General features: G+C 41.7%; 1 protein-coding gene across 1 annotated transcript in view; it reads left to right on the forward strand.

The window, feature by feature from the left end:
- The window catches only part of uggt1 (UDP-glucose glycoprotein glucosyltransferase 1), a 33,444-nt gene that overhangs the window by 2,726 nt on the left and 8,989 nt on the right, over nucleotides 1-21,729 (forward strand). Inside the window, exons 2-25 of the mRNA XM_080480143.1 lie at nucleotides 739-877; nucleotides 1,213-1,292; nucleotides 3,094-3,224; nucleotides 3,302-3,414; nucleotides 3,497-3,671; nucleotides 5,609-5,705; nucleotides 5,813-5,891; nucleotides 6,216-6,316; nucleotides 10,100-10,199; nucleotides 10,324-10,384; nucleotides 12,301-12,392; nucleotides 12,705-12,855; nucleotides 13,041-13,160; nucleotides 13,415-13,500; nucleotides 14,499-14,634; nucleotides 14,737-14,868; nucleotides 16,386-16,550; nucleotides 17,564-17,684; nucleotides 18,120-18,218; nucleotides 18,931-19,025; nucleotides 20,438-20,644; nucleotides 21,054-21,185; nucleotides 21,340-21,470; nucleotides 21,603-21,698. Coding sequence (XP_080336269.1) covers nucleotides 739-877; nucleotides 1,213-1,292; nucleotides 3,094-3,224; nucleotides 3,302-3,414; nucleotides 3,497-3,671; nucleotides 5,609-5,705; nucleotides 5,813-5,891; nucleotides 6,216-6,316; nucleotides 10,100-10,199; nucleotides 10,324-10,384; nucleotides 12,301-12,392; nucleotides 12,705-12,855; nucleotides 13,041-13,160; nucleotides 13,415-13,500; nucleotides 14,499-14,634; nucleotides 14,737-14,868; nucleotides 16,386-16,550; nucleotides 17,564-17,684; nucleotides 18,120-18,218; nucleotides 18,931-19,025; nucleotides 20,438-20,644; nucleotides 21,054-21,185; nucleotides 21,340-21,470; nucleotides 21,603-21,698 — 2,839 coding nt within the window. The remainder of the gene's footprint in view (nucleotides 1-738; nucleotides 878-1,212; nucleotides 1,293-3,093; nucleotides 3,225-3,301; nucleotides 3,415-3,496; nucleotides 3,672-5,608; nucleotides 5,706-5,812; nucleotides 5,892-6,215; nucleotides 6,317-10,099; nucleotides 10,200-10,323; nucleotides 10,385-12,300; nucleotides 12,393-12,704; nucleotides 12,856-13,040; nucleotides 13,161-13,414; nucleotides 13,501-14,498; nucleotides 14,635-14,736; nucleotides 14,869-16,385; nucleotides 16,551-17,563; nucleotides 17,685-18,119; nucleotides 18,219-18,930; nucleotides 19,026-20,437; nucleotides 20,645-21,053; nucleotides 21,186-21,339; nucleotides 21,471-21,602; nucleotides 21,699-21,729) is intronic.

Genomic DNA, 21,729 nt, shown 5'->3' on the forward strand with positions numbered 1-21,729 from the left:
CAAACACATCACCCTCGAGGGTAAAGAAATTTCCTCTGGCTGCTAATATATATATATATATTCTCTCCACTGGCTGTCATTGATCATAATGTTTTGAAAAGTTGGTTTGCATGTGTCTGAGGGCGATTGGAAAAAAACAAGTCAGCATAGTAACACATTGATCTCACTACAGAGGAGACTTGATTCTCTTTGCCCGTAGGTGGGAACAAATATGTGCCGATATCACTATTGGCAGTCGGCCCAAAGAGTTTGAAAATATGGGCATATCGAATATTGGCCGCAAAGAAAAAAAAAAAAAAGAAAAAAGAATCCAATATTGTGGCCCCTGGCTTAAAGCTAAATGCTGTTTACTTGCTGTGCTGAAGAAGAACCCATATTGAATTGTGTCGAGAGCAAAGAAAATGTGTTTTAAATCTCGGGGGGGGGGCGAAGAAAATCCCTCCTTTCCCCCTGCTGCTTAAATGCATTTATTTTGGGGTATATATTCCTCTTTGAATTGAATGAGAGGTTAAACGGATAGATCGTTGCAGGCTGTGCAGGTTCTTTGTTCCCTTGAGATGCATTCACTCTGTTGACGTGAATCACACCGACTGACCCGACTCGGCGGCATCGTTAAGGTTTGCATGCTAACTGGTTTGCGTGTTGCTTTCAGCCGCATCATGTGTTCTGTTTTCTCTGCAAACGCCGCTCTGTTTCCTTGTGCAGTCCTGCATCTCATTACCCATCTCCGCTCCCCAGGTGTAGGACTGAGGATGTGGCTCCTGTGCGTCGTGCTGCTCTCGCTGTCCTCCGCAGTGTCCGCCGGCGCAGACTCAAAGGCTGTCACCACCACTCTCGCAACCAAATGGGCTGATACTCCTTTGCTGCTGGAGGCGAGGTATGACTCCGCACTGCTCAAGAGTAGCTGTGTTTTGGCCGCAGTACATCTGACATTAAATTTGGGAAGCAGATAATAGATAAATCGATGTCCTGAGGGTCATTAGAGAGACTCTCCTCTAAGTGAGTTTAAACCTCTGTCGCGCTGACGCGTCCTTGAGCAAGAGGCTGAATGCTTAACAGCATCAGATGCTGTACAGTTCGCTGGAGCTGACACTGTTCTCTGACTTTGGCAAGTGAAATGAAAACTTTTCCTGCCACAGTGTGTGTTGCATGCACGGTTTATGAAACTGCCACCTTTGTATTTTTTTTCTCTCTCCTTCTCCTCCTCCCCAGTGAGTTCCTGGCAGAAGAGAGTCAGGAGAAATTCTGGGACTTTGTGGAGGCCAATCAAGACATAGAAGGAGAGCACGACGGTAAAGTGAAACACTTTCAGACTCTCCAGAACAGATTTCACTTTTAGTGTCCGTGCTGTGAGCAGCTGAATTTATGATGCGTTTGCAGCGTCTTGGCAGTAATTGCAGTGTCAGTGTTTTGCCCGAGCACTCGAGCAAGCAATAAGACAAGAGAGAGATAGCAGCAGATTGTATTTTGTTCTGCTGCTTTGCATGATCGCAGCATTTACACCATCTCTAATATGAAAGTTATGTCTAAAGGTACAATTTTGTAATGTTAATTGTAAATTAATCAGTGGTGGGGCTTGATTAAAAACAAATTAGGGGCTTTGTAATTAATGAATCACAATTTAATTGCTTCTCCGAATTAAAAAGAACATTCAACATGTTTTAAGTTAAACCAAATTTGTTAAACATTTGAATCAATAATTAAACTTTTTTTTTTTTTTTTTTTAAACTTCCATTGTTGCAAAAACAATATGTGTTGTTTGAATATAGCTTTAGGATTAACCATTGTGTTATTTCGGATGTTATATTTAAACACAGATAGCCATGTCCAAGCTCGCAGCTACATATTTAGAATATTTAAAAGACTTCATTGATTTTTAAGCCCTTTGCTACATTTCTTGCATACGACTGTACTCTTATCCATAATTTCATTTTACTTATTTTTTTTTAAACTGAAACTTTCTGTATCCTGAATCACGTTGTTTATCCTTCTACACGACTTAGCTGCGTTCCACGCAGTGCTTTGTCGTCTTGCATCACTCTGCGCTGACGCGTCGGCATGATCAGTTTGACCCTGATGCGCTGAGAAAGGTCCCTTGTTTCGATTGGAAGAATAAAGCATGCTTACGTATGTTACTATTTTTAACACATTAATATTAAGTTTAATGTAATTAATGGAGATCGACATGTTAAAGTCCCAGCCCTAAAATAATATAACCTCAACGTTTTGGTGCATTAACAGTTTGTACCACTAGATGGTGTGTTGAGTCAAATGACAGAAGTGTTTTTTATATGACACTGCTGTGTAATCAAAGTGATTATCGGGTTTTACATTTACTCATTCAACTTAGTTTGGACCACCAATAAGTGCTGTGTGGTAAAGTTTCTTAGTCTTATAAGTATTGAAGAGGCTGCTGCCTCTTTATTACAAGTTGGACCTTTTCTGCTGAATGTTATGTCATGTTTCACAAACTTTACCTTTTTATGTGCGCAAGAAAAATTGATTCAAATGTTAAATTATGCACAGATATTTTATTTAATTGCTGTGTAATCAGTTTACTACTGTGTGGTAAAAAGTGTCACATATATAGGATATTAGGCTGTAAGAGCCCCACTGTTATCCTGCTTCTAAGTCTTGTCAGTGTGGTAGTTTCTTCTTTGTAATATCATATTGTAAAAAAACTAAACTAAGAAATTATTAAAATACCCCCCCCCCCCAAAAAAAAAACCAATCACAATATTCACAATACAGATGGTAACAGAGGAACATCCACATGGATTAAGGCCAAAACCTTATCATGTATATGTCACGAGTGGGAAGGCTTCAGTTAAAACAGATGTGATAAGAGAGGCTACAATAAGGTCTCTTCTGCTTAAACTTTTATAGCTCAATCCCGTGGAGTCATTTTTCTTGGTGATCATTAAAAAACAGCGTCCAAATAGCCTGTTTGTTTGTAGTTGCTTTTGATTTTCCTCATTTTGCAATCATGTAATTTAAAAAAAAAAAATGTTCTCCTCAATTCTCAAACTTAATCAGTAAACCAAAACCAAAATAATCCATGAGCAGGCTGACCCTTGTGATTTCCTCGCACAGACACAGATCGGGCCTACTACGAGCTGATTGTCAAGAAAGCCAGCGCCCTGCTGAGCGCCGTCCAGCTGAACATGCTCAAGTTCGCCCTCTCGCTGAGAGCCTACTCCTCCACCGTGTACTCCTTTCAACAGGTAACAGGACGGTTCCGAGAGTTTTGGACAGCTCACGTCCACGTGTTTATGACTTTGCCCTTCTGTTATGTTTTCAGATTGCGTCCACTGAGCCGCCGCCCTCTGGCTGCTCAGCTTTTCTCAGCATCCATGGAGTGAAGACATGCGATGTAAAAAGCTTGGATGCACTTTTAAAAACTGCATCTGAAAGGTAAATATAAATAAAGTGCTGGAGATCAGGTGGCAAGGGGGGAGTCAGAATTTCATAGATGATGCCATGGTTTGTCTTTCAGACCGAAGCCGTACCTCTTCAAAGGGGATCATAAATATTCGCAATCAAGTCCAGATGCACCTGTCGTCATTGTTTACGCCGAGTTTGGGACACCACATTTCCAGAAGCTTCACCAAGTCGTATCATCCAAAGCCAACGAAGGCTCAGTGACCTATGTGCTCCGCCACTACCTGGCTGTAAGTGATTCACACGCAAGCACCTGTTTCACTGTGATCCAGCGGACACCGTCAGCTTTGTTTTTGTTGGCTTTTGTGTTACGCCTCCGAGTGCATTTTAGTGTGCAAACTTGTTCTCCCCAGGTCGGAATTTCATGAATAATAAAGACTTCACTTTTATAGAAGTCATCAAACCGAGAAAACATTAGTGCAGGCGTCAGAAACGTAGTTATAACAGCAGCTCCTCTGGTTTAAAAAAAACAACAAAAAACCAGCAGAGCTTCAGAAATCACAGTATATCATTTACATATGAGCATGCGCCTCCACTCGAGGTGGAGCTCCATTTGTAGAAGTTGTCAGACAAACTATCAACAAAAAAACCCAAAGAAGTTTATGGAGTCGTGCAGCCTCACGCCGATCTCCTGCCTCGCTGGTTTGGCTCCAGCTGCCTTTGCTGTCACGCTCTGTTCCCTCCTGCTCGTCCCATAGTGTGTCTCCCTCACTGCTGATCACCAAACCACCATTCACTGTGCACGCCTGACGTCTGACAGCCTCAGTCTGTTCTGCTAATCACATCCAACGTGTTCCTCTTGTTTTTGAGGCTTCCGCGCTGGTGGAGATCGGCAATCTCGAGATAACGTGAAAAAAACCTTGTTATGTTCACACCAATATAGTAATATTATCGAACGAGCATCCTCTTCCAAGCGACTTACTAGATTTTGACACAAGTGAAGTCGTGGATTGTTACAGTCTGAATTGTCGTAATCTCCACAGGGACGTTCACAGCTCCGCGACACACTCTCATCCACTTTTGCTCGAGCACACTTACTCGTCTGCCGGCTGATTTTGCATACACTTTTAGAAATATTTGCCGGCGATGACGGCAAAAAGCCGCTGCCTGAGGTGGGGAAAGACCAAGTTGGTCCCTGTTTTCATGAAAAGAGTACAGCAAGATAGATACCTGAGTAAGAGAAAGTATTTTGACACGAGTTTTTATGAGGAAATCAGAATTTCTTTTTTTTTTTCATGGTAGAAGTACTGCTTTTCTTGTAAGCAGACATTCATCTGGTTTCGCGCTTTAAGTTAGGCTCGGGGCAAATCAGAAAACAAATGGAACAGATGCTGCCAACTCGCTCTCGACGACTCAAATGACGGCAGCTATCAACAATTTACTCTATTTAAAAACAGTTGTGTTTGAGCAGCGCCCACGTGCAAATGTACTTTACGTACGTGTTGGTAAACACACGACGGAACGATTATGTCAGAGCTTCTTGTCTTTTCTGTTATCTCCATCTTTTTGAGAAAAAAAAAACCATTCTGCATTTTAATTGAGCTTCTCATTTACACCTGGGATGCAATGCACGTCTCCACTTTTCACAAGTTGGATGTTAGATTGCTTCTCCTCTCACATGCAAATACAGTCAATAAGTTTGTTTTTTTTCCCTCCTCTGATTATGCTAAATTATGCTCACCATCTGTCTGTTAAGCACGAAGTCCCCGGCTCTAGAAAGGCTGTAACACTTAACTCTTCCTCTTTACTTGGTAGCTGAGGGGCCAACGAGGGGACAGTGAGGGTCTTCAGTACTTAGCAAGCAACAGCTGCTTGTCTGCACTTGAGAGCTGTTGCTGGAGTGAGCGGGCACATGTTCATAATACAGAGGAGTTTTTTTTTTTTTTTTAAAGAAAGCCAACGGAGCCTTTTGGAATTCCAGAAATATTGTTCAATCTTTCGTCAGTGCAGCCGCAATAAAATGAGTTTGACAGCTCGATTGTAGTCTTACAAGCTCAGCAGTGTTTGTGCCTTTTGACTGCGTTTATGCAGGTATTCAAGCTTTCTTTGCATCCTGCAGCAGCCCATCGAGGAGTTTTGAGCGCTTGCGACACAGAGAAAGACGACTTCTCCTCTCTCATCTTTATTTATTTTATTTCTTTTTATACTTTCTCTATTTCCCCTCCAGAATTCAAGCGAAAAGAAAGTCTATCTGTCTGGCTATGGAGTGGAGCTGGCCATCAAAAGCCAGGAGTACAAGGCCAAGGATGACACACAAGTCCAAGGTGTGCGCTCCCACAGAAAAACACGCCGTCAATGCACGCTGGCATACGTTAAGGCCGTCCCAGAGGAGTCCTGATGTGAATATCGAGCTAATTGATTGTGGTTTCAGGGGCGGAGGTGAACGCTACGGTGATTGGAGAGAATGATCCAGTGGACGAGGTCCAGGGATTTCTTTTTGGCAAACTGAAGTAAGTCACTCGGTGTCAGGCCACGATAAAGATTCAAAGCTTTGGATTTGCTCCAGGAGCTGCACTCGCTCAATCTATGCTCTTTTTTTTTAATTTTGTCCCTTCTGTCCTTTTTTTTTTTTCCTTTGCAACTCTTCATTCCCCTGAAGCACTGACCATATCTCTGCTAAACTAACCTGAAAAGGGCTAAATCAATCTGGATGCGACTACTCTTTTAATTAGAAATGTAGTCATGTAGCAGTTGTGTTTACACTTTGTTGTCCTGCTTCCCTCTCTCTCTCTCTCTCTCTCTTGCTCTGTCTCTCTCCGTCCCTCTCTTACCAGGACGATCTACCCAGAGCTGAAAGAGCAGCTGAAAGAGTTGAGGAAGCATTTAGTAGAAAGCACCAATGAAATGGCACCTCTGAAAGTCTGGCAAATGCAAGGTGGGCTTCCTTCCAATTCGTCTCCTCCTCTTACAAGCATAAGCAATTTTTCTGTATTTTCCTGTCGATGAAAGACCGAATTTGTCAATACAAAGTCGCTATCTGTAGAAGTATCACTTCATGGCATCACACTTGTCATAAATAATGGTACAACAGACAGAAACAAACACGTCCAAAGGGATAGAGCCAATATCCTGACAGGCTACCGAAAACAGAATGCGAGGCTCGGTCATTTTATAGTTACCACCTGTGGACATTATTTCTATCACTTAACCTTTAGGGAATCAATGTTATGATCACATAAATACACCTGCGGGGCTCAGACTCAGTTCTGTGTCTATTATTTTCGTAGCAATGACAGACAAAAGACAATTATCTAACAGTTGCAACCCCAGGTCCTCATTCCCATCTGAATCAAATTAATTCTCCCTTGACCCAGAGACCTTCATGTCCCCACAATTTCATTAAAAATCTGGTCAGAGTAAGTTTTAGAGATACCTTGCCTATTTCCAAAACGAATAGGCACAATGAAAGCTTCATTTTCTTTTCTTTTTTTTTTTTCTTCTTCATCATTTTCTGCACATAAGAGATTATTTCGGTCAGCCTCCCTGATCCCTTGCATATGATGTCGTGTACATATGATGCCAATTTAAAAGGAAGAATCAGAACGATTGTTTTTTTTTCTTTAATAAATGAGTGCTTCCCTTTTTAGTTGTTTTAACTTGAAAGTTTCCATTTGAAAATGAACATAAAAAGTTGCTAGATTCCCAATTTTCCTCTACAAGATCATGATGACGCTGAGTGGCTGAGGTGTGTTTACCATACATCTATTGGTAATTGGAACACGTAATTAGAACCCGGGGTCTCGTATCTTATAACTCCAGACTCCCTCCCCCAGGTGACCCAACCAGCAGTGACCATTCCCAGCTTCAGTTCAGGAGGCATCAACCGATCTCTAAGCCACAGCCATGTTGGCGGCCTTCTCTGCAGCTTTGAAGGTTCTGCTGATGGTTTTACTCTTCCGTGCCTCAGTGGTGCTCAGGAGGCTGTAGGTCTTCCAGAGTGATCTATCGGCAAAGCCTTTGCTCTTCACTTGAGTGGCCATACACCCGAATGCAGCAGGCCATCACCGGGTCTGTGTGTTTTTCCTTTTTTTTTTTGTGCTGGCGTCCTCCAGCCTGTGGATTTTTTTTTAGGGGGGGAGGATAGCGCAACATCTGGCCAAGACTCTTGTGTGTGATGTCTTCCGGTAACTTGAGTTGTTTCCTTGGGTTAACCCTCTTCTCCCAGTCATCAGAGTGTTCTCCACTTTGAATAAATGTTTTGTGGACTCTCGGCTCAGCTTTGGCGGCGTGCAACACCCACCTTGAACAAGTCCGAGTTGACGCCAGGTGTGTGCACACTGCAAGCACAGTGACTGGATCGCATGCAGAAGATGTCCTGGTACCTGGAGGTCATCCCAGGAAACACAATCTTAAACTTTTCCATTTCTACAAAACACTAGTACACAGGATTATCAAAATCAAAATCCCAGGCCAACTCTACAAACTGCAAGCAAATGCTCTATTATCTACTTACATTACTGTATTTGATCTCCTTTATATATGTGGTTTGAAACATCTGGAATACTGACTGCGTCACACATGATTACACTCTGAAAGGTGGAGAATCTGCATCACTGTGGAAGCTTCTTCTTTCTTTAGGTTGATTTATCTTGTTTACACTTTGATCATAAACAAAATTAATAGTATCTCCTGTTGCTTTTCCAGTGATGTATTTCTGTCAGTAAATCGAAGTAATGGAGTCGACCGCGGTCTTCGTGATCCCCCTGCTCCCTAATATCTTAAAGATTTGACAGCTTCGTCTGCTGCGACATAAAAGCTTCATTGATTCGGATTGCATCAGCGATGATTACATCATTTGTTACATATTCAAAGTTGTAATTTAGACGCTTTAAGTTTTATCTTTTTTTTTTTTCCTCTCTCTTCTTCTTGCCCACATCCTCCCGCAGTAACTGGCTCTAATTGTTGCTGCTGTTTGTAGCTTATCCCTGTTTATACAAAGCGTGCATGAATCATTTTATTTCTGTCCTGAGGTGTGGTCAACATGTGAGCGCGGCTGCTTTGATTGTGGTGAATAAAGCGCGCGAGGGTGGCGGCGGGAGGTTGAGCTCGGCTGTCAGGCCATCACGCAGGCGTCTGTCTTTATCTTCTAACCCACTGGGGCTCATTAGCTCAGCCTGTTTACAAAGAGAGGGAGACCTCCAGGGGCTAATAATCACACAGGCTACTACACCATTACTGAGATGCTCGGTGCATCGAAATAATCCTCGCCACAGCCGTCCTAAAGCTCCGTAGGCCCTTTATCTCTTTCTCACACAAGAATGCCTTCAGAGGCTTGTGTATACTTACCACAATAAAAAAAAATAAAATTAAAAAATGTTGTGACGTGTGTAAAATGTAAACAACAGGATTTAAAGATTTGTACACCATATGTTTAGTTCCAAATAGGATATTAAACATGTCATGACAGATTTGAATTATTTTGATCAGTCACTCATGCTAAAAAAAGTTAACAAACAAAAAATGCAAACCTCTCATGCATCACCTTTTATACCTATAATGTCTCTAAGTCTGCATGAAATGCTTGTCTTAGACTTTCCTTCGTTTTGAAAAGTTCACATTAAGTCAACTTCAGGTGAAGTTCTTCCTGCCCGCAAACACGTATTCCCTCATGACTCTTTACACGGAAAGAGTTCAAAGATTCATGTCCTAGGACAGTTTATATATTTGCCCGAAGTCCAGATTTCTTTCTTAAATTAAATGAGATTGAAAAAGGTTCCTTTGTTCACATCAGCACTTTTTCCTCCAACAGGGTTGTCAGACAGATGATTGTTTTCTTTTTATTTTCTGTTTTGTAAAATTCATTTTTTTAGCAGAAATCCCTGCATTCCTCTGTACTGATAAAGTAAAAGATGAACTCATTTCTCTTTTATAAGAATGCCAAATAATACAAACATTTCCAGTAGTGACATATGATTTAAAAGTCACCAGGTAGATTACATAGTTTTTAACAAAATAAATAAATCTAGAGGTACTGAAAATACTGCTCACTTACAGTGATGTCAGTTTTTGCAGTTGATTACTCGTATCACTTTTTATTGGACAGAAATGATTGGTAATTAGATTACCTAAAGCATCTTTTTAGCGTGTCTTATGTGTTCAATAATTCACAAACACATTAACGCTTGTAATTGGAGTAATCGTGAATACGTTTGAGTTTTCTGTGCGTTTCAAGTGGTGCAGGTGTTTGGAACGGCTCATAACAATCTGTTTCATCTCTCTTTTTTATTGCTATGAACATGCTGATACTCCAAATTCGATTCTGATAAGAATTATACTTGCTAAGCATCTGCTTATTGGCCTCGACTCCAGTTTGAGTCGTTCGCAAAAAAAAAAATCACTGCTGTGCTGAGGTGGGAAGTCTCGAGTTTCCAGCATGAGTCCTAACTCTCTCTCTTAAAAGATGAGAGAACCGTTGCAGTAACAACCGGGGTTCTTTTTATTTTAGGCTTGGTGTTCGTGAAATTTGAGCCCCCTCTTCATTTAATACAAGTACAGACACTGACAAATGCTTTGATTCTTCTTCTCTCTTCTCCCTTTCATCGTATCCTCTTGTGTCCTCTTGTCTTTCCTCTTCTCCTCACCGCTTTTGTCCGCTCAACTCGTTCCCACTCTTGCCCTCTGCGCCTGCCTACCCATCCGCCCACCTTTTCTTTGATAGATCTGAGTTTCCAGACAGCGGCTCGCATCCTCGCCGCTCCCGCTGTTGATGCCCTCAATGTCATGAAAGACCTCAGTCAGAACTTCCCCACCAAAGCCAGGTAGAGAGAAAACACTCCCTCACACATCCCCGGCTGCAAGTCGGCGCTCGGGGTTGTGTGGATATCGACTCATCTGCAGGTTCACAGCTCAGTCGGCTCCTTATTTTTAATAATTTCTTTTCAGGTCCATCACTAAAACAGTGGTCAACGCCGACATCCGCAAAGAAATCGGAGAGAACCAAAAGGTACATGTTTGCAATTTATCTTTAATTTCTTCAACAATCAGCCATGTTTTTTTTGTTTGTTTTTCTTCTACTATCACGCAAACAGATCATCATTATATTTTACATTATGCTGGGGTTATTCTTTTTTTTGTACAATATGTTTATTGAATTATTGCACATATAGGAAAAAAAACTACCAAAATGATACAAAAAAACCCAACATTTAAGGCTCTTAGTACTAATTAAACTATGCACTAAAGCAAAGCAGTTTTGTGTGTGGTCTATCATTTCTTTGTTATAACAAAGATTGTTGGCAATAAACCTTGTAGCTTGTTTATTTCCCTTTTTCAATAGTATCACATTTTTTAACATGCATCTGTGGGATGAGCAGCAGAGCTCTGAATGTGGGTTGTACCAGTGAAAGAGTTGCCATATCTCAGCTGATTCCAATTTTCCTTCCCTGTTTTTTTATTTGAATATATATTTATATTTGACTGGTATAACAGATGAGAGAAGCAAACAAAACAAGTTGGGGGTTATATGGCATAATTGTCTAAACCGCTAAAATCCACAACATGTGATGGTAAAAACAGTGCGTAGCTCCGTTCAGATAAACCGATTACTTGTACAACATGTAACTTTAGCTGATTGTCGCCAAATGTGTTGCAAAAAGTAAAATTTTTATCATATGCTGGTATTTTCAGTTGGTAGTTGGAATCATTCACTCTGTGATTAATAACTTCTTATCCCATCCTATTTTTTGACATCTAATCTGCTCATGGTCACCGGCTAAGAGAAGTAGTGCTCAGGAATATTTTTAGTTTAGCCGTCTACCAATATAATCCAATAAAGAAGAAAAAGAAATGAAAAAAAAAAAGAAGGAAGAAAACAAATAGTGTTATTGCATGCAGCCACAACCGTAGGCCCTCAGCCTCTTAGCTTTTTTTTTGTCTTCGGGGAAATATCTCAAAATGAGAACTGCCCTTCCTGTTGTTGTTTTGCTCTTCACCTTTTATTACGTGATAAACTGTAAACAGCATCTGACTTGAAAAGCGTTCACTTTTTGACAATGTGTTTGGCTTTGCTTTGCTAATGGAATAGGTAATCACCCCATTTTCTTGTCAGTGGTTCTATTCCCCCCCCCCCCCCCCCCGACTCTCCCTGCTGACGCCGTGCGTGCATTATCTTGGTGTGCAGGCTTGAGTTTGGGTGGGTGTTGGGGTGAGCAGACAAACATCCTAATTACCAAATCAGTGATTCATTCAGCAGGCGCACCGAGTCCTGCAGCGAGAAATGATTATTGATTGAAGGAGTTTGGACACGTGCACTCTCGCGCGCACGTGCACGGACACACACAACGATGCCGTTTAAGTGGGATGAACAATATTTGCGTTAATCATGTCTTTTTGTAATTGCAGTGTTTGGAGTATGATTAATCTGATGTCTTTGTCTTTCTGTAATGAGATTTGACGGCAACCAGAACGACTTTGAGCTTTCCCTTTTACTTGTGCACGCACGCAGAAAGTCGTAGTTTCTCACACACACACACACACACACACACACACACACACACACACACACACACACACACACACACACACACACACACACACACACACACACACACACACACACACACACACACACACACCCTTTCTCTAATAATTAGATTTGTTTAGTGTGGGGTTTGATTGCTCTAAACAGAGTGACTTTGAACAGAGCTGTCAGTGCTTGTTTGGAGCTGTCAGCGCGCCTCGCTGCAGCTTTGTGTGGACTGTTGCTTCTAGTTTTATAGTATAATTAACTGCGCCGTGGCTGGCTTTGACGTTACGTGGCGCACGGTGTGGCAATCTGCTCGGTTGGCGCTTAATGGAGAGCTGAAGGTGTTGATGTGAACATGATATTTAGTCCCAATTGATGTTTCTTTCCCTGCACAGTATTTCAAAGGAACTCTGGGGTTGCAGCCTGGAGATTCGGCCCTCTTCATCAATGGCCTGCATATTGATCTCGACACACAGGACATCTTCAGGTACTCGCACTTTATTTTCATTCAGGTGATAAACTCTCTAACTTTCCTCTCGTTGTCATTCTGACACAGAGATGTTGCAGCCTACAAATTCACTGAGAAAAATCCTCCTTAAAATGAAGCAAATATTCCTATATGTTTTTTAGATGACCATGCAACCATTGGTACATACTATCTGTGACCACTAGATGGCATTTTATGACCCCAGAATGCTGCTGCGGTACCTGTGTCTTATTTTCACTGAAACTACAGACGTGTGAAGGATTTAGACTTGAGGCAGGTTCTTGGATGAGCCTCCCTCTTTGCTTCCTGCAGCGTGTTCGAGGTGCTGCGCAGTGAGGCCCGGGTGATGGAGGGTCTGCGCTCTCTGCAAATCGAGACGCCGTTCATTCACGACATCCTGAAGCTCAACGTGCAGCCTTCTGACTCCGACTACGCCGTTGACATCCGCAACCCTGCAATCAGTGTAAGAACACACACTCGGATATCCCGCCCCAGCAGGTGATCTCGACTCGTACAACTGAACAGTTGAGGAACATTTTGTGGGATTAAATAAATATACTTAAATTGTTTGTGAAACTTTTTTTTCTGTTGTTTGCTTGAGTAGCCAATTATATGCCGACTTCGCCCCGTGTCCTTCTCCTCTTTCAGTGGATTAATAACCTGGAGACAGACCACAGGTACAGCTCGTGGCCTTACAACGTGCAGGAGCTGCTCAGACCAACGTTCCCTGGAGTCATCAGGCAAATCCGCAAGAACTTTCACAATATGGTAAAGGAATAATTAACCCCTTGTGTTGTAAACAGATCTGAATCCAGGTGCACTCCAAAATACTAGAAAATATTATATTTTGATCAAATTCTCTTAAAAGTGAAATGTACCTGGCTAGAAATGTTGCATTAAGACTCGATATGTTGAAAATGAAAAAATAATAACATAGATAAGGGAATGCTACTTTTTTTTTTAAAGAACAAGTAACTTTCGTATAAAACTTTTTTTTACCAACACGTACGTGTCTGTTGCAGGTAATCATCCTGGATCCGACCCAGGAACACGCTGCTGAGCTGCTGGGTGTTGCGGAGATGTTTTACACCAACAACATCCCTCTCAGGTTGGTGTTTGTGTCATCAGGGCGGCGGTAGACTGTCACTTCTTCAGATTGATTCTTTGGAATATTCGACCGTAGCTACTAGTTTGTCTGTGGCAATTAAACTTTACAGGCGCTGAAAACTTAGGATACAATGGAAAACACAGTTTTCCCATAATTTAATTCAAACTGTGAACCTTCCATGTATTTTAGATATACTGCACATGAGCTGCGTTATCTCATCATCCTTGATGATTAGTGAGAAGAGCTCCATTTTTCTTTTTCTTTTTTTTGAACCAGAGGCCATAATTATTCCAGTCTTGTTCGCTGAGATTGGCTTTATGTGACTGAAATTCTGATCAGAGGCGGTGTTGTAACCCTGTTTATGATCTGATCAGAGTCCATGTGAACAACACATTTATTATTTCCCACTGTCGGACCTTTGTGCTCACGTCTGTTACTTCACCCTGTGAAACTTCGGACAGTGTTTCTAGAATTAAACGTCATCTCTTCCTGATGAGATTCTGAACATTTTTTTCGCTCGACTTCGAGTAAACAAATTTTTCTTTACATCAATCTGATCGCTTTATTTAGAGTTGATGTAAAGCTGAGCTCTCAGTTGATGAGAATTCAATCAGATTTACGGCGTGACCGAAGATCCATGTAAATGCAGCTATTGATATTTCATTTCTTTGGATGCACCTGTATGTGTTTTTTCTTAAGTTTAACACACAACATAACATATTTTTTCCCACTCCAGAGTTACTGCACAGAGCAGAATACTAAAAAAAAAAAAAAAAAAAAAAAGATCCCCTAATGCAGCCGTAGCCAAACGCCATGTGTAGTTAAAATCCATTTTAATTTAGAAGTTTTGTCAGGCACTTTTGGAAGACCTTTTGAAACCTCGCCGCATGTGGCATCTGGGGAGGGTCAGTTTGTTTGAATACTGATGAAGCAGGCAGCACTCACGCTGCATTTCAACCGATCTCCGGACACTTGTCTGATCCGTGTTTGTGTTTCAGGATCGGGTTTGTGTTCGTGGTGTCCGACGATGACGACATAGACGGTATGCAGGACGCGGGCGTGGCGCTCGTGCGAGCGTACAACTACATCACGGACGAGGTGGACAGTCAGAGCGCGTTCGAATCTGTGTTGTCGGTGAGTTCACCGCCGAAAATCATCCAGATCCGACTCCCGACTGCTGGGAAGCAAAAGTGCAACGCCACAAGAAATATTGTGCGTCTCCCGCTGATCCCGCAGATGTTTAACCGCGTGCCAATCGGTGGAAAGCTGAGTGTGGGGGACGTGGTTAAAGTTCTGGAGAAAAGGTTTCCCTACGTGGAGGTCAGCAGCGTCCTCGGAGCCGATTCAACCTACGACAGCAACAGGAAGGTGAGTCGGGCCTGAATGTGGCATCACACTTAATAAACATTTGAACGTTTCCATAAATCGTTGTTTTCATGACACGTGTTTCCATATTTCAGTTATGAACCAGTTCCCACTGCACAACAATAAATAAATGAGCAGTGATGTCTTTTCTTAGGGACCCCCTGCAGAGGAACTGAAGTGTTTAGAGTAGCAGATCATTGTTCTGTATTTCTTTGACTTGCCCTAAATATATATATATAAATAGTTTTTAACCTCATTACTAAAATGTGTAAACGATTGCTGTGTTACATATCATTTGACTTTTTCATCTGTAAACACTTCTTTTACATCAGATCCCGATTTTGTTTTCGCCTTTTTTTGTGGTGTTTTGTATATTTCAGCTGATAATCTTTGCTCATTACTTAAGTTGGTTTTGGGTTGTGGCTATTTCTGTCCCGTTTCATTTGAAGTGCTGCTGTAATTCCTTTTAGAAAGGATCAGTAAAGTTTTATCCTCTCTAAGCTATTGTTGACGCACAATAGGCAGATAAAAGAACAATTACGGAGCCCGAACATCAAAGTAATACCGAGATAGAGGATTAACACAAAGGAATAAATGCTTCTCTTGCGTCTCTGTACGAAATATCAACCTACAGCTGATCAGCACAGAGAATAAACCTGCTTTTCCTCTTTTGTTCCTCATGAGAGTGACAAATGATAAAAAAAAAAAAAGGCAAGTGAGATTACAGAAAACAGTGAAAACGTTGTTCTCAGTTTTGAACCTGCTCACCGTTAGACTCTGTTTCTACATTATTTATGTTTATCCCAAGTGTGCCTCATGCATTAGTAAAACGGAGCTCGTTTGGTTTCTGTACTGATCTCACCAGATGACACACGGTAAATGAGCAAAGAGATTTGAAAGGTTTCTGAGGTGAAGCGGTTTAAAATAAATAAAATGCCAAGGAAAAGAAAATATATATTTTTTTTCTTTTTCTTTGACCTCCTGAAAACAAATTCCAAAGAGTGTGAAATGCTAACGCAGTACCCGCAGACCCAGTGGATCAATACAAACGTAACTTTCCAGAAAACGTCACCATTTGTTGGAAAATGTATTTATTTGAAACAAGCTGAGATGAACATTAATAAATATTGTATGGTCAGATTGGTATCGTCTGCTCTCCACAAACACTCATGGTTGTTGTCATGCAGGGTGAAGCACACCGCCCTTTGTGTTACTCTGCAGCCTTCAAGTGGTTTCAGAAAGATTGATGACCCTGGGTATTTTATATGTTTAGATTGATCTAAAAACAGACCGTCACACGAGCCTAATGGTTCAGGTGCGTGGTACACAGCCCGGTGTTTGCATAGTTCTGTAATCACATTTTCATTTCGTTGTTGTTGTGGGGGAAAAAAAAAAAACATCTACCCATTGATTTTTGGATCTTAAGTGCCATGAAAAGACTGATGGTGTTGTATAAATAGAGCTGAATTGAATTGAAAATCCAAACTGAGTAAGACTATTTTTGTTCTTGTCTCTTTCAGGAGGGACGGGCGTACTACGAGCAGACGGGAGTGGGCCCCCTGCCCGTCGTCATGTATAACGGTATACCGTTCCAGCGGGAACACCTCGACCCGGACGAGCTGGAAACGGTCACCATGCAGAAGATCCTGGAGACCACCTCCTTCTACCAGAGAGCTGTTTACCTGGTCAGTAATCGCAAACCATAGCTAGAAATACCGCATGCGCACACACGTCTTTCTAGTTTGAACGTTTAATGCTAATATGACAAAAACGGTCCCCGTGTGTGTTTTGCCGCCTAATCCCTGGTTTTTCTAGTTTGGTGAATCCAGAAGCTAATCCATCCTGAGTCCATTCATTAAACCTGAGTAGCAAACACAACAAACTCTGCAGCTCTTGGTATTTACTGGGTAGCTCAGTGACTCAATGCTGCCCCCTGATGCACAAAAGTGGCATTGCTTAAATTGTGCATCCTACACCTTTTAAGTTTTTCAGGCAGTGAAAACAGTAAAACACTTTTTAACTCATTAATACCAGTACTGTACCTCTCTAAACGTACATGCAGACCAGTTCATACTGTATCTGAATACTATACTGGCATTTGATTTTGTACATGCGCATTTGTGTTTTTTAATTTGCGCGATCGATGTAGAAGCAGCATTTATGAATTATAAAATGAAAAACAAAAAAAAATATATTTTCACATAATTCCTTTCTTTTAACTAAAGTTTTCGAGAAGGTTATTTTGTGCCGAGACGCTGTGCAGGATGTTCATGATAAGTTAATTACCCTCTCATGCAGGATGTCTGTGAGCATGCCATCTGTCATTTTAACTCTTTTAATGTCCAATTAGAGCCAAATGTTTGAATTTGTATTTCCAAGCCATATAAATGCACCGACCAGTCGGCAATTTAGTCACTCCAGCAGTTTTGCTCCTCGACGTGGTGTTAGTCATCACATATTTTCTCCTTTTCAAAGTCCAGCTCGAACTGAGACTTTCAGTCAGTACGCAGTCGATAGAAGCTGCAGGGGAAAAGCTCTCACCCCCTCGAGAAGGCTTCTTAAACTGTGACTTCATGTGTGGCGGGCAGGCAGAGAAAGACCTCCTTCGTCACTGTCAGCTCGGCTTGAACGGTGAACAATGTCCAATCCGACACCTTCTCTTTTACGTCCTGGTTTCTACCTGGTTGTGGCTCCTCAGGGTGAGCTGGCCACAGACCACGACGTGGTGGACTTCATCATGAACCAGCCCAACGTCGTTCCTCGCATCAACTCCCGCGTCCTGTCCACCAGCAGGACCTACCTGGACCTGTCCGATACCCGTGAGTACACGTCACCAGTGGAAACAAAGCCTGTTCATTAATGGCCGCATGAAGAAAATATGGAAATGTGTTTGTGAGTTTGTCACACCACAGAAAGTGGTGTTTCTTTACCACCCAGTTCGCTTTGATTAATTCAAAAAATAAATAAATAAATTCATAGAGAATATAAATTTAGATCTAAAAACTCGTGGGTGTCTCGGGTTATTTGCTCTCAGATTGAGGTGGCAAAGTAAAAAAGTTACACCCCAAACACCCATCAGCTTAAAACCGTTTAGCAAAGTGATGCATCGACTATATTGGGACATTTTGATGATCTCCAACAAGCATCCGAATACATTTATGCTTCCTGCCGCACACGACCTGAACTGTTTCTCCTTCTGACATTTGTTCCGACCCCTCACTTGTTTTGTTTTTTTTTCTACTCTTCTGTTACAGACAACCACTTCATCGATGACTACGCTCGCTTCTCCACCCTCGACACGAAGGAGAAGAGCACTGCTGTGGCCAACAGCATGAACTACATGACCAAGAAAGGTACACGTCATGTGATTCTTTTTTTTTTTTTTTTTTACTGTTTTTGAAGATAATGTAGCCATCTTCAGGCCTGAACTTCTTATGTGCTCTCCCTCTGTCCTTTCCTCCTCTCCTCCTCCTTCTTCCTCGTACTCATGTGTTTTTAAAATCTCCCTACATCAGGGATGACCACCACCAACCGGCATGGTAATCACCCTTTTACTCCACGGTTTTATTCCCTCTGCTCCTCCTCCTCCTCCTCATCACTTGATCTTTTTATTTTTCTCTGTTATAACCACATTGTTGGCAATGTTTAGACGTGTTTGTGAATCCGCCACCACTCCTCCATCTGTGTTGCATTTCCCAGTGGACACAAATGACTAATTATGCATGTGATAATTGTGCTGCAAGGTCTAAGTCTAAATAGTAAAATGTGTTTACCTAACAGCTCACTACGCTCTAACATTGTTTTTGTTTTTTTCTTGAGTTGTTAAAAGCATGACAGTCGTAGGAGCCGCATGGAAGGGAGACGGTTAAACATGGCAGAAACTTTGGAGGGAAACATTTGCAGCGCAGAATATGTAAAGGCTCATAATTGTCTTTTTATTTCTTACAGCTCCGTGTAGAATTTATTTTCCTACGTACATTTATTAAGGTTAGCGTGATCTGTTTGCCTTGGAAGCTCACTGAAAAGCACAACCATCGACTCTTCCTCTTCTTCTGTGGTTCGTAGATGACGGCTACATCCGTCCCGTGACTTTCTGGGTGGTCGGAGACTTCGACAAACCCTCAGGACGACAGCTCCTCTATGATGCCATCAGACACATGGTACAAACAGGCCGCCTTGTTGTCAAACTTTGTAACTTGTGTCAGAGTTTGTTTGGAACGGTTGTAAAAGTATTTATACCCCCCCCCCCATAAATTGGCACAAAGAACCGTCTGGTATTTTTTAGATTTTCAAATGCATAGTCGATGGTTATTCTGAAAAAGATGTGTTTGGTGTTTTCTGACAACTTATTTTGTTTAGAAGTTACTGCACCCACCCAATAAATAATCTTAACCCCCAATTAAACCACAAGTTGACATTTTAACAAACCGGAGGCAGCCGGAGGAATTTGAACCACTTTTAAACCTGATTTGAATCGTCGTGACAGAGTTTCTGTTTTATTGCTGAAAACACACATGTGAACGTGTGAACAACAGCAACTGTTCAAAGTACCTTGAATTAATTTAGTTACTTTCTAACTTGGTGTTTCACACCATCACCTTCACAAACGTCACGTAAAAGTCCAAAACATTAACAGATCCGGTCAACTGATCAATGTGGCTGCACACTTTTGACAAATGCGCACCGTGTCTGGTTTTCAAAAAGTGAAATTTATTTGTTTATTTATTTAAAATGATTCATTCCAGGCGTTTGACATTTCAAACGTGTGCAATCACATATGTACAGTGACGTAGCTAAAGCTTATATATTCCATATACAGACATACATATCTATTTCCATATATAAACTTCATATTGAAAATATAAATAAATAACTTTATATTTTAGAAAAAAAAATACTCAGACAAAGCAGATTATATTGGAGTTTCCACATACATCCTATATCTAATGCCTGAAAAGGGGTAGGAAGAAGTAAAACGTATCTAATTCTACCTCTTCCCCAATATTCCATTGTGATATTATAGAATTATCTTTCTTTATTGAAAATATAGTTGTATATATGTAAGTATATACTGTAAGATTATCATCTAATGTAGAAGACAAAATAAATATATATATATATATACACATACGCTATTTACACGTATACATATATGAACACACACATCTCTCTCTCTCTCTCTCTCTCTCTCTCTCTCTCTCTCGCGCTCTTATTCTGCAAAACAATCATAATCCACCTCCAATAGGCAAGTAGTTCATATACATGATTAACTACAAAACAAATTGCATGTGATGTAATTCTTCTCTCACCCAGTTTGATCAAATGAATAATTTGGAATTGATGTCATTTAACATTTGTGAGTTTTTAGCAGAAATAGTCTTAAATCTGTTTAAATAATCACTTTGATCGTATTTATCGTCTTTTGTCTGCGAGAGTTTTGCACAACAGGAATTAAACTCTCCTGTCAAATACAAATAGTTTAAATCGGTGATGATCGCAAACGAATGTTTTGAGCTTGTAAACACATGTCGGGGGGGAATGATGACTGAAGTTGTAAAATCTCCACGAACAGAAAACCAGCAACAATGTCCGTCTGGGGATGATCAACAACCCGTCGGAGAGCCCGTCTTCTGAGACGAGCCGCGTGGCGAGGGCAATCTGGGCCGCCATGCAGACGCAAACTGCCAATAACGCCAAGAACTTCATCACCAAGATGTCGAAGGAGGAGACTGCCACGGCCCTGGAGAAGGGCAACAACGTGGGAGACTTTTCTGTCGGGGTGAGGACGGAACAGACTTGGTCCTGCTGAGGAAGAGACATTTTCATTGTCGGGCAGATTGAAACGCCTCCACGTCCTCGTGATCTACCCCCGACTTTATCCTTTCTATCAGATGGCTTATAACACACAGATATAATACTTCACGCTGTTTGATAAGCAGCCACCACTTATCATAGGACCTTTAAAAGATATGAACAGAGTGAAGCTAAACAGTGTAAAGTGATCACTGCACAGGCCGGTGTCGGTGCAGATCTCCTCCATCAATGCTGCTTTTTACCCAAATGAATCCTCTGTTGGTTGCTGAGAGATTTTCCTCTTCAGGCAGAGTGATTCACCTCCAACGCACTCATGTTTTATTCCTAATATCTGCTTTTATCAGCTGCCTGCAAGTGATCTCTCCTTCCTCCAGGGTATGGATTTGTCGTCGTTCAAAAGTGCGTACGAGGGTCCCAAATTTGACTTCCTGCTCTCCCACGCCGCGTACTGCCGAGACGTGCTCAAACTGAAGCGAGGACAGCGAGCGGTTATCAGCAACGGAAGAGTGAGTCACGGCTCTGCTTCTTATTGTTGTACAGGACTTTAAAGTTCCACTAACGCCGAGCTGCATCGTGAGCAAATATAGCGTTCTTTTCATGAGAAGACCTGCACACATTCCCACGTTCACCGCCGCGGATCTTTGGGTATTTTTACTGCAGATCATAGGTCCGCTGGAGGAGGAGGAGGTGTTTAACCAGGACGACTTCCTGCTTCTGGAGAACATCATCCTGAAGACGTCCGGAGAGCGCATCAACAGCAAAGTGCAGCAGTTTGGGATTGAAGAGGATAGGTATTACACCTCATTCTCACCACTCAGTCTAACCTTTTTCTTTTCTTTTTTTTTTCCACGCTCATGCGGCTACTTTGCAGGTGAACTTTTTCTGATTGAGTATTTCTGAGTTAACTCCCGAGTTCCTTTCAGGGCCAGTGACCTTGTGATGAAGGTGGACGCTCTGCTCTCCTCGCAGCCCAAAGGAGAAGCCCGGGTTGAATACGGCTTTGCAGATGACCGCCACAGGTACTGGTTGTAATTCTCGCACATAATTTAG

The sequence above is a fragment of the Lipophrys pholis genome (genome assembly GCF_963383615.2).
Source record: "Lipophrys pholis genome assembly, chromosome: 14".
NCBI lineage: Eukaryota > Metazoa > Chordata > Actinopteri > Blenniiformes > Blenniidae > Lipophrys > Lipophrys pholis.